Raw genomic sequence first — 12795 nt, 5'->3', positions numbered from 1 at the left:
GTTAGCGCTGGTTAGTGGAGTGAGGGGAGGTGGACGCATACGATTGGCCAGAAGTTTGATTGACAGTTTGCAATGATCTCAGTGCTGCACCCACACACAGCAGCACCAAAACACACACACACACACACACACACACACACACACACACACACACACACACACACACACACACACACACACACACACACACACACACACACACACACACAGCAGCCTGTATAAAGCCTGCTGTCCATCCCCAGCCCCAATTCTCTCTCAACCCACAACACAAAAACTCCTGTCTGAACTATCACTGAGGTAAGCTCGTAAATTAATTTTTTAATTTAATTTCTATTTCTGTGTTGAAAAAATTGAAGTCAGAAAAAAATTCAAAATACTAAAAGAGTAGTTCTTCTTCTTTTTGAGCCATGCTACCATGCTTAGCAACAATATAAATAGTTCATTTCATTTCCTCCATTAAAATAATGGTTTAAAGACTTGCAACGATATGGCAATTTACAGTTATCAATAGTGTCAGCTACGGGTTGTGCTCTGTATCTATGTATTTGTGTTTTTTTTGCAAATTAAGTGTTTTTATTCTTATATTGTATATTACATTGTATATTTGTTAATATAATCTGTTATCTCACTTATGTCACTATGTTGCTTTCTGCAATTGTTTGAAATTGTTAAGCACTTTGTTCAACTTTGGTTGTTTTAGTTTAGTTTAATGCAGCACTTTTTTGTACCGTCATGCTGGTTAAATGCACATTCGGAGATTATTTTTAGTCTATTAATTTGTATAGATTTTCAAGGTAAAATCTTTACAATTTTAAACACTTTTAACCTTTTATTATTTATAGAAATTATTTAAAAAATATATAATATTCTACCACTAACCAAGTTAAAAACATTTCTCTAGAACTTTATTTTTGAGACTTTTTTTTTACAGTATATAAATCACTTCAAGTGTAAGTTCTTATTGCTACTATTTCATATTTCTTTAAAGGTGAAAAGGTTTAAAAGTCAGCAGTTGACAATGACAGCCCTGGAGACCTCCATCGGGACAATTATCGAAGTGTTTCAGAAATACTCTGAGAGAGAAGGACACAAACACAAACTGAAGAAAAGTGAACTGAAGGATTTGCTTAACGACGAAATGCCTGAACTCATGGGGGTGAGATGAAAAAATCTTGTTACTTGTAGGCTAATTTACTTTAATATTTCCATTTTACACTACTATATACAGCTCTGGAAAAAATTAAGAGACCACTCCAAATGTTCAGTGTCTCTCGTTTTACTATTTATAGGCATATGTTTGAATAGAATGAAAATTTTGGTTTTATAATATAAACTACTGACATTACAAACTACAACATTTTTACCAAATTCCAATACATTTTTTGTCAGAGCATTTTCAATAAGTTATGTAGAGATAAAGATTTCAGAAAAACCCAGACTGGTCTCTTAATTTTTCCGGAGCTCTATGTCATTTCAGAGGCAAATATTGTACTTTGGCCTATGTACCAGCTTACATCGTGACCTGATGTGAACTTTTGCAGCACGTAAAAGACCAGGCCACACTTTAATTGAGAAAGAGCATATTTTAAGGCTTTCTCTTATATTCTTGCCTTTTCTTACATTGTATTTGTTAATTTTGCACATCAATATATACCAATACTTTTTAAACCTATACTAACTTTATATTGTGAAGACGTATGTTTTGTTTTTTTACATTTCTGCATTTCGTAAAGTGAATTTTGAAAAAGGTGCTCTACAAATAAAACTTTTTTAAATTATTATTTAAGCCTATATTATTATATATACATACATTTTTTAATTACAGTATCATTATTACTTACTATTATTAGGCCTATGTACCCTCCTAGATACTGACCTTATGAGAACCCTTTTCAGCATGTGAAAGACCAGGCCGCTCTTGACAGCTTGATGGAGAGTTTGGACACAGACGGAGACTCCGAGTGCGACTTCATGGAGTTCATGACATTCATCTCCACGGTTACCATCATTTGCCATGAGTTCTTCTTTGAGCCTGAGGACGAATAAAAGGGGAGAAGAAGAAGTAGAAGAAGAAAGGGGGAGAAAGCTATAGTAAATTATACAGACGAAGAAGAAAAAGGAAAAAAAAAAGTCCCAAGAGCTAAAATGTTATTGGTTAAGTTTGGCTGGTGGCTAGAAAACAGTCCGGTGTATTAGTTACTTCAGCTCAAATAAACCTTAATTTTAAATTCCTTTTTCATATTCAAATATATTTTAAGTATAGAGATGGCTTGTAAGGTCTTTTAAATTAAGGTTAAGAGATTGTGGTGTGGCTACTTATTTGTTACTGATTTCTAAAGGTGCAGTGTGTGGAATTGGCATTTCCAGTCAGAACAGACTTAGGTAGAAATGGAATCTAATATTCTTAATTATGTTTAAATTAGTGTATAATTGATTAAAAATAAAAGTAGAGGACCTTAGACCTTAGATTGAGCCTTTTTATAGCTACATAGGAGCGGGGCGCTGAGGCCGCCATGTTTCTACAGTAGCACAGGATGGACAAACTTAATGCCCTTAAACATTTTTATATAAAGTGGGCGTCCTGGGGAAATGCACCTGTTGGAAGAGGAAGAAGAACTGTTATGGAATAAATAACTAAATACATCTTCACCTCATCACTTGATATTGTGGAAAGACTTGAGGCAGTGGTGGATCATGCCATCTTTAGTAACTAGCTTCTTGTCCTTGAAGGCCACCGTAGCTTCTGTAAATGAATGATTAGAAATAAAGTGTTGCAATCTAGAATGTTATCATTAGATTATGCCAAAATAAACATTTGTACATACTGCACCTTTAAAATAATTTTCAAAGCCCAAGTTGGTTGCAGAAGTTGGCGCAATTTCTGTGCTATTCAGGAGCCACCAGCAGAATTTCCAAGCTGAAAATGTGTATTTTGGAGTTTGGCAACCAAGTTAGGCTAACAAGTTCATAAAATGAGCAATCTATAATTAATAGTTCTTGTATCGAAAGTCTAAAGGGTCGGTAAAGTGGTAAAAATGACAATGGTAAGTTTGTCGACAATAAACATCATAATAATTTGGAGGAAGATTGTTGTTTAAAAGATTGTTGGCTAGTATATTTCATTTGTGGCTATTTTTCGTCAAATCAAGTCGCCACTTTTGGCACTCAAACCATCAACTTAACTAAAGGCACCTTTGTTAGACACATCTTTTGACTATCAAATATTGTGAGTGACTTGCAAGTGGGGGAGACATTTAAAAAGCAATTTGATTGGCTACTAAAAGTTCCAAAATGGCTGATGAGTTTTGCCTTATCTAGAAGCAACTTTGGAAGCCAAAATCAAAAACAATTTTAATCTAGTTTGCAGTTATTTTGCTAAATGAAAATCTGGCTGGTAGATTTTTGGATGTTGCTAGTAAATTTCTTTATTCTATATTTTGCATTTATTTGATGTTTCTTTTTAATTTGCTGATAAGTTGTTTAGCTTTTCTTTAGTTTATTTCATGTATAGAAGCAGTTTTTGGCAATTATTTTTACCTCATAATATTAAGGTAGTTCGTAAACAAATAATCGACAATTATTTGAAACTAGCCAGCTTGTAAAATAATCATAAAATGTTAGGATTTAGGAGCCGCTGCTGTCGGTAGTTAAAACAAAACAAAAAATACAATTCAAAACATGTGATAATAATGAAATCTAGTTTAACTATGTGTAGCTCTTCTCAGCATGCAAAGAAAACATACAATAGGTTTAAAAATCTTTATCAAAACTGTTGGAGGAAGAGTCGGCGTATCGATGTGTGTTTTTGAAATGTTGACCACCGGATTGTTTGAATGTCTGTGATGGAAAAATTTATTAAATTATCAAAATGTGACTGAGTGTTTTTTTTCGTAGGGCAGAAAATCAAATAATACATTTGTAAAATAGGAAAAACACACACACTGACACACACACACACACACACAAGACTTAAAGTGCATGAATACACTGAAATTGGACCGTCCAGCGAGCACGTGAATTTTTTTTATCTTTACTATACTACATACTAAAGCAATTTTTCTCATTATACCTACAAACTTGTTCTTTTCCATGCATTACTGTCACTTGTAACAGAGCGTTTTGACAGGGAAGTTTTTTGTTTTTTTACTAAAGAAACTGTTCTGGTCTCCTGTGTCCGACTCAAATATGTGAGCAACACCAGGGGAAAGGTCACAGCATGTGTAAGAAACTGTCCGACTTGCACAAGAATAAACCAAGAATTCTGTTTGTAACAGAGTATTTTCCCAGTATTGTGTTAGAGTACTTTTTACATTAATGATGTGAATACTTTTTGGGCGTCAAGTCCTTTGGGAATGAGGCGACCTCAGTGTTGGAACACGGCCAGAGAGAGAAAGAAGAAATCTATCTTAAAAACAACCGCATATTCAAACAATTAGTTTGACACTTTGCGTTGTGGGAAACGTAGTAAAAAACTACAAACAGAGGATTTACTGTAACTCTGCAGTCTGCAGTGAACTTCTACAGTAATAAACAGGCAGAAGGTGAGATAATGAAAAGGGATGATGTAAGAGGCGTTGTCAGCTGCACAGTTTCAGACATCTGCAGACTGTTTAGCATCATAGAGGTGGAGTCAGCCTCGCCATTGGCCGAAAGGGGAACATATCTCAACCCTAGGGACCGACACCACACCCATCAGTGTGTGTGTGTGTGTGTGTGTGTGTGTGTGTGTTTCTTCTTGTTCTTGTTCTTGGTATATGAAGAGCTGCTCGCAAAATCATGCATGAAGAGGTAAGTTTTTTAACTTTTTTTTTGCTGTATAAACATCGTTATGTGTATGGAAGTTTGTGTAAAAACACAATTAAAATGACCTTAAAGCGATTCTTACCTTTCCTGAATTTGAGAATTACAGCACATTCAAAATATCCCGCCTTCCTCCAATGCCCCACCCCCTCATTCCCCTATTGGTCCACGTCATTCCCATCCCCGGTGTTGTTTTGAAAAAACTTTATTTACACAGGCAGACATACAACAAGTGCCCCGGAGCAAGCACGTGAGTTTTGTTTACCAAAGCAATGGATTCCGATTCAGAAGCACCGGTAAGTTATATACATAAGCCTACACATATATATTTTTCAGTTCTATGGTTGTTATGCAGTGCACTATTTACTTGCTTTATTTTTTTAGTTATCATAGGCTACATTTTTTTTGCAAACACGCTAATGTTATCTAATAAAGCGGTCTCAGCTGTTCTGTTTTCAGTGTAACGTCGGTTACGGTTTTGTCTGCTAACGGCTAGCGCGTGGTTAACTTTATTACTGTTCAAAACACTATGCTTCAATGTCGAAAGCTTGAAGCTTCTATTTCTAATGCTCCGATGCTCTATTCACCAATATGAAAGCTAGCTCCAGCTGAATACAACACTACCACTATTATTCCCGTATGACAAAAACCTATATAACCAGCAGCCAAATAATACAAAGCTATAAATACAGTGTGTTGTTGTTGTGATTTTGCTCTGCCTCACTAGGCTACATAATATTCAAACTTGGCAGAGACATTGGAAACACATTTTGCTATGCTTTTGATCTAGAATTTTAGCTTCATAAGCATAATTTCACAGAGATATGAGTTATAGTAAAACAATGAATATATGCAAAACATGTATTTTCAGAAAGTGTTCCTATGTCTCTATCTTCACCCTGATATTCTTATAAAGTAAAACATTTTCTGTCTTTGTTTTTACATGTTGGTGCTTCTAGGACGACAGTGCAGTAGATCCTGACTACAGCCTTGAAGTTTTCACAGAGGGAGATGATGATATTGAGATGATGATGATTCTCCAGGCAAAGGCACCTCAAGTAGGAGGAAGAAAGCAAGGATTGAAAGTGGAGGCAGAGGAAGCCATGGCAGGGGAATGAAAGGCAGGGGCCGTGGTTTTCCACAACGCAAAAAAAAAAAAAAAATACATCAGGCCAACAGTGTACCCTGCCCTGTGAATTATGTACATAGTACAGTCTTATTACTGTATATTTGTCATAGTTATTGACCCATATTTTTAAATTAAAAATACATGCGTTTACTCTGTTGTGTTGATTTACATCTTTGAAATTTCATTTATAGTCAATTCAAGTCAATACAGTTTAAAAATGTCAAACTGCCATTTTCTTACATCATGTTTTTCTTATGCTTTGGTTACACTATGCAGAACATCACACACGACTTATTGCTGCTCCTGCGCTTCGTTCCCACCATTACATCTGATGTGCAGAAAATCTTAATATTATAATATTTATTTTCCCTTGATGTCAGCACAGGAAGTGTATTCTTTGAATTTCAACTGAATGCTTACAGAATGCCCCTTAGTTTAATTTCTCCACGTATTCTGTATGAACTTCAGAATCAATTTGATTTTAATGTTTTAATGTTTTCTTATGTTACCGAGGGAATTCAGTGATCCCAAAGACAAATATCGTACATTATGGAAACCAATGACATAAGGCAAAACTTTGAAAATATTGCTTTAGATCCAGAGTTCTCCGGTTATCCTTCCAGACAAGACGACAGGTTTGATGCCAGGACAAGCCCTGGTTGGTGCGGGTTGTCTTCTACTTTTGCGGGAGTGGTTCACCTTGACAGAGAGTAATAAAAATCAAAATGTAACATTGGACAAAATTGCAAAGTCAGGTTACTAGCCAGCTGAAAAGATTTAACTTTATCTTCTACCGATAATGCGTTTATGGACACTTATAATCTAACAGGTTACATACAGTATAAGGAGAAGTTATGCTCCTTCTCCAATGAGAGATGTTATTACAAAAAACAGTAGGTGTCAATCACATGTCGACTCACCACGACCTCTGCTGCGTTGAGTCTCCAATATTTGTTCCGTTAATGGTGCAGGGACACCACTGAGAGTCCCAAGTCGTCGGGGGTCATCTGGTCTCATCGTTCTTTTCCGAGGCATGCCCTTCCCTGCCGCCAACCGGTCCAACTTGCAGCATATGATGGCACACTGGAGGTCTTTTATGTACTCATAACTCTTCTTGGCCTTCTTTATGTACAGACAGTAGCCACCGCTTTTTTGTTGAACATTTTGTGGTAGCTGACAGAGGACACAAAAAGTACTGTTACTAACAAATAAAAATGTGGTAAGTTGATATTAGATGGGTTTCACTTTATAAGGAGAATAATCAAAAGATATATAGACTATCAAGGAACAACATAGTATTATATAGTGTGTATTTTGAATTCCTCTAATAATAAATGTTCAAACAGACTTCAGACTTAAACTCATTGTCATTGTACCCTCAACAACTATGTCACACCCAGTGGTGAATAAAAATTCATTATGACATGAGGTGGTAGGCCCTGTCAGCGGTCTACTGACTTTTTAGAGTGCAGCATGAAGTGCTGTAAAATGAAAATTGAATACTCCACATGTTCCTACTTTATACTGTTACTTATATTACAGTTATAATCAAAGCATTCAGTTCTCGACCCAGTAAACAACATGCAGTGTGTCTGATTGGCATGAAGGGGGAAAGGCTCAGACTTTCTGAAAGGGAAGTGATTGACTCAACAGGTGGGGAGGGGTCAACGCATAAGACACAAGACAATAGACAAGGCGTCGCCTGTCTGGAAGCTATAGAATAAGCTTTCATTAGATTGAAAGGAGTGCTGAGTATATGGGGGGGGGGGGGGGAGTGAAGGTGGGGTGACAATGTGCTGATGTAACACTGCATTTAGGAAATCAGAAAGAGAAGTCAGTGTTACGTAATTCTAAGTTTGGATGAGTGAATAAAATGTCTGTTCACTTTAAAAAGATGTTATTTTTAAACATTTGATAACTGTACCTTGTTTGTATTGTGTGAAGTGAGGTCTCTGGTGAGCAGCTGTGCAAAGCCTCCACTCCATGAACAGAGAAATTCTCCTCTCTACAGATGTATACCGGAAAAAAATAATGGGCATTTTTCACAACATTAGATACGTTGCTGTTGTTACCACACAGCACATGAGTAGAGATGATTTATAGTGTTCTGGAAACATCAGTTACATTTCTCATGTTCTGATGGGGGTAGGGAAACTGTTTAGCATAAGCTCTAGGCTTGATTACACACCAATAACGTATCACTTTTAACAATTTACTTGTTCACGTCATCATCGCAAAACAAAAAAACATGTGTGATCCAAGTTGATGGGCAGACGATAACATTAACAAACAAGGCTTACCGTTCTGAAATTGATTCTGCAATGGTGGACAATGCTGGCGGAGGAGGCCTCTTAAAACCACGTCTTATTGGCGTCGACGTTGTATTTCCGTAACTAAAACACAAACACACACACACACACACACAAATATTAACGTGAGTTGGCGGGTTGTAGCAGAAAGTTAAATTATGATAAACTGTGCGTACTGAACATGGAAACAGCGACAAACACGGATATGATATCACGTAGCCTACTATGATTTACACACATGGACAGTTAGCACCCTGCTAACTGCTGCCTTCGGTGTGTGTCAATGAGCCAAAACAATTTAAAGCACACTAGTGCTGTGTGAAACGGTGAGGAAGACTGTAAGCGGAGAATATGTCTTTATTTCCCGAGCAAACTGCCTCATTAGCTGGAGCTAACGGTAGGTCCGTTAGCATTATGCTATACGTGATCCCGGTAAGTGGCTGCAACAAATGGTCAATCGTAAGGTTATATGAGGTTGTAGGTTAGGTTATGCAAAATAAAAAATACCTTTCCAGCACGAACTCCGCCACCATTTCGTCCGTTGTTAGCTCGGGCTGCTGCTTCATAAGTTCCCTCCATTTCACAAAAGCAGACCCGATGTTTATCCGAGTTTTTCCTCTTGCAGCATCAAGCTCCTTCTTTCTTGTGGCCTTTTCTGCTAAACTTGTCGTTTTTTCCTTCGGAGCGGCTGGTTCAGTACGCCGTGATCCACTTTGGTCTTCCATGTTCAGTCGCTACTCGCTACTGTCTGCCCTGCCGTAGAATCAAAACAAACCCTCTACCTGAGGACGCGCCTTGATGACGCGCGCAGAATGCGCCATACAGAAGCAGGGGAAACAGACAGGTCTGTCGGCCAATCAAATCGTTCGGTCCGAACGATTTGATTGGTTGTAGTTTTCACCTAATATTATGAGACTGAAATAATTGTTTCTTTTTATTCCTGGTGGGTCTACCATGCATTTTAGAGTGTAAAAACCTTATTTATACCATTTTAAAGTCATTTAAAATAAGTGTAAAAACCTTACAAAGGTAAGAATAGCTTTAAGGGTCTGTAGTTCAGAGATGGTTTGGACAATACAGTGTGTGAGAAACTGATATCCTTTAAAAGACTATTTTTCGTTGTTCTTGCAAGATTTATCACAGAAAACTACAGTGCAATTCAGTCAAATTTGCCCCATTTAAAAATCCTACAAACTTTTCTGAACTTATCTTCAAAGCAGCTTTTAGTTAAACCAATGTTGTTTCCAGTCAATTGTCTTTTAATAATTTTAAAGCTATATTGCGTAACTTCTTTTGCCCCCATGAGGAATTCTGAGTGATTACAACAACACTGTCGGTGCATCTACTTGAGGTAAAGCCTTCAGTGATGGTGCATGGATTTTAAACCTTCTGCTGAAAGTAACCAACATTCATTTATACAAAAAAGTTACGCACTATAGCTTTAAGAAGAAGGTCCCCTGAAAAACTCTAGAAAAACCTTTAATTCCTTGTTTACATTAGAGGTGTAAAAAAAAGGCAAATTCTGCATCAAATCTCTATGCATATTTGATGAAATAATACTCCATATATCGCTTCATTTCTTCTGTAGGAAGACTTCCCCACGCACGTTTATCCGGATACTCCCGGCCCCAGCAGTGTGACACTGCCACCAGCCCTGAAGTTTCCTCCTTCTCTTATTCCTGAGATCTTTGGGGGTTTGTACATGCGCCCATCAGCGTCAACATGTTTTCTTTATTTTTTTAAGATTTCTTTTTGGCATTTTTGCTTTATTAGACAGATTTGAAGAGACAGAGTTGAAGTGGCGCCACGAGTGCTCCCACGTGATCATGTTTAAAATAATATGCACAAAGAATAAGGAGTTCAAATACGTCAGAAAGAAATGGAAAATTACACTTTGTTAAGAAACTTTGAATTTAGACTTCTGGCCGTTAAAGATGGTTGTATAGGAGAAATATATAGACGCAAACAGACAAGGTTTAGTCAGATAAACACCTGAATGTACATTTTGGACCTTTGATTTATACTAGTATAAAAGAAGACATGTTATGTAAGCAAAATAGACACAAATCTCAAAATTGACCGTGCTCTTGCCTTAATTACAAGCAGATTATTGTAGCCTATTAGAACTGGACCCCTTGAAATTGATCTAGTGGCCTTTTGGAGGTGCCTGCCCCTTAGGTTCGGAACCAGCCATCAGCATATAAAAAATATAAAACTAGTGTTAACGTAAGACGCACCTATTTAGAGCCTGAACAGCGTTTTAATACAACATAGACAGGTTGTTTATAACACCTCTTGGGCCGTGTGTGTTTTTGAAACGAGGGGCCCGCTGGTAATCGGTGTTGTCAGCTCTTATCTCCACGGCAACAGACCCTGGAGGCGTCACACACACTCCGCCAGCTGATAAGACACTCCCTAGTACTAATACCACGCTGCGTGACATCACACATGGTAAAATGTAGGGTTAGGATTAACAGGACAGCTGGGCCAAGGGAAGACTGAGAAAAGACTGAAGGAAGAAAAACCTCATTCATTACATTATAATAGCGAATAAAAAACTATTGGCTTTAGTTCGATACATAATATTCTATAAGATCACCTTATGTTTGTAGCGTGGCTGTGTGTAAATCTCCCAAAAGACTCAGAAAAAAAATCCCTATTTCCAACTTTTTTTTAAGACTTTCTACCTTCAAATATCTATCTATATTTTATTGGACCGTTAGCAGGATAAAGAGCTGTTAAGTGTAAACGTGGCCTCCGTCACCTCGTCACTGATGCTTTAAAATAGACTGAAGTGTTTGAGTACCAAGCATGGCTGGATACTGACCCACTAGTGTCCTAACTAAACGCTATAATGTGAGCATGCCTGCAGCTCTGTATGAGTGTAAACTCTGTACTATAAGCAGAAAATCTGACGTTATTTTGTCTACCATTTACCTTTGGTCGAAACATTGTCTTTGAAAAACCTGTAGAGTAGAGTGCGCCATGTTGGTTATTTATTTTGTTTTGTCTTTTGTTTGTGTGTTCCTTTTTCAAGTTGTGTGTTTATGATGCAAAAGGAAAAAATCCATTAATAAAAAAATGTCAAAGAAATCTGACATTATAATGCAAGAAAAAAGTAATTTGATTACTGAAACTGTCCGACCCCTTTTCCTTAACATTGGCTTATTATAATTCTCAAATTATTGTACTTCTTGACTTTTATTATAATTGTTATTTTAATTTGTAAAATTTGTAATCTGACTTTAAATTATTTGAGTATGTAGCATTACAGACCAAATACGTAGAAATACATACGGTAGAACCTGCTTGTATCAATGGCTTAGGAAGTGACTGGTCTAGGTGAAGTCATGAACGTATTTCTATGTTGCTTTAAGTTTTTTTTTGTCTCTTCAGGTGTCGATGGGGACGATGGATATTTGCCAATTTTAATTGGAGGTGAGAACTCAACATCCAACATTTAATTATGAGGGAGAGTGAGAGAGAGGGAGAGGGGGAGAGAGAGAGCGAGAGGGAGAGAGAGAGACAGAGAGAGAAAGAGAGAGAGAGATAAAGAGAGAAAGAGATAGACATACTGTTTTATAGTGTACAAAAAATTCCTTTGCACAACTTAGTATTTAGAATTTATCTAATGTAAATATTGTTTAGGTTATGTTTATCTTATTCTACTCTATATTTTTTTATCGTTCCTATTGCACCGTGGTCCAGTGATAAACACCATTTCGATTCTGATATATATCTTGCATATATCAGAACTGACAATAAAAATCTTTGACTTGACTTGACATATCTTGCAGGTATTGTTGGCGGCGTTCTGCTGCTGGTGATCTGCTCTGCGGCCGTGTTGCTGTGGTGTTTGTCTCGACACAAAGGCTCGTACGTCACCAACGAGACGGACGAATACGACGACTACGAGGACGAGTTTGAAGAGTCTGTTGGTTCTGACGCAGCGCTACAACCCGCAGCGCCGTAAGCATAGATATATATATAGAACACTATTATATTGTTCTATATATTGAACACTATTCTATTCTATATATATCTATGGCCGTAAGAGGGGGAAAAGTTAGGAAGATACTAAGGGCCCGTGACTGACAGGGGCCCTAGAAATATATTACAACAACCTATGACCTAGGTGGGTCCTTATGTAATGTAGTATATTTTCATGAAGGGGCCCGAAATAAAAACAAATCCCTTGCAGCGACCCCTGGCTACAACCTCTGAAACAGGACGAATAAGGCCTAAGGAACCAAGACCGAAATAATATTTTTTTTGGCTTTTTTTTTTTATATATATTCACCCTTTTTTTGGACAGTTCAAGATTTGAGTGAGAATGGGTAGAGAGAGAGAGGGGGATGAACTGCAGAGAACGTCCCGGGCAGGGACAAACCTGGGGCCACTGTAATGAGGACTTCAGCAGCTTCAAATGGTACACGCATATCCATGACACTACGACATTGTTCTACGGAAATGTAAAGGCTACACATTAAACGCATGATTGTGAAAGATTTTTCTTTTTTTTTTCTCTCTCAAACCAATTTTAATGAGCAGCTCTTG

General features: G+C 37.3%; 2 protein-coding genes and 2 long non-coding RNA genes across 5 annotated transcripts; 3 read left to right on the top strand and 1 right to left on the bottom strand.

Annotated features, from left to right (window-relative positions):
* Positions 1–1018: 1018 nt before the first annotated feature.
* Positions 1019–2046, top strand: s100b (S100 calcium binding protein, beta (neural); the record flags this gene model as incomplete). Its single annotated transcript, XM_080052808.1, has 2 exons — positions 1019–1156; positions 1897–2046. 2 exons carry the CDS (start codon positions 1019–1021, stop codon positions 2044–2046), a joined length of 288 nt encoding a protein of 95 aa, XP_079908934.1.
* A 2980-nt stretch (positions 2047–5026) lies between these two features.
* LOC307269729 lies at positions 5027–6067 on the top strand. Its single transcript, XR_013845509.1, has 2 exons — positions 5027–5096; positions 5760–6067. It is a non-coding gene; the product is annotated as an uncharacterized lncRNA (long non-coding RNA).
* Positions 6068–6361: 294 nt separating this feature from the next.
* Positions 6362–8991, bottom strand: LOC307270014 (uncharacterized protein). 2 transcript variants are annotated; one of them, XM_080053141.1, is made up of 5 exons: positions 8746–8991; positions 8230–8322; positions 7854–7934; positions 6850–7102; positions 6362–6628 (listed from the first exon to the last, which is right to left on the bottom strand). In XM_080053141.1, the coding sequence occupies exons 1-4, from the start codon at positions 8961–8963 to the stop codon at positions 7054–7056; spliced, it is 441 nt and encodes a 146-aa protein (XP_079909267.1). In that variant the 5' UTR covers positions 8964–8991; the 3' UTR covers positions 6362–6628; positions 6850–7053. The 2 variants fall into 2 exon arrangements, 1 of the variants encoding a protein (XP_079909267.1); XR_013845523.1 differs by lacking the exon at positions 7854–7934.
* Positions 8992–9829: 838 nt separating this feature from the next.
* LOC307269600 lies at positions 9830–12587 on the top strand. Its single transcript, XR_013845505.1, has 3 exons — positions 9830–9932; positions 11635–11676; positions 12036–12587. It is a non-coding gene; the product is annotated as an uncharacterized lncRNA (long non-coding RNA).
* The last annotated feature ends 208 nt before the right edge of the window (positions 12588–12795 follow it).

Source organism: Ammodytes marinus, assembly GCF_949987685.1.
Source record: "Ammodytes marinus genome assembly, chromosome: 24".
Lineage (NCBI taxonomy): Eukaryota > Metazoa > Chordata > Actinopteri > Uranoscopiformes > Ammodytidae > Ammodytes > Ammodytes marinus.
The sequence above is the reverse complement of the archived record's forward strand: the minus strand, read 5'-3'. Positions and strand labels throughout refer to the sequence as shown.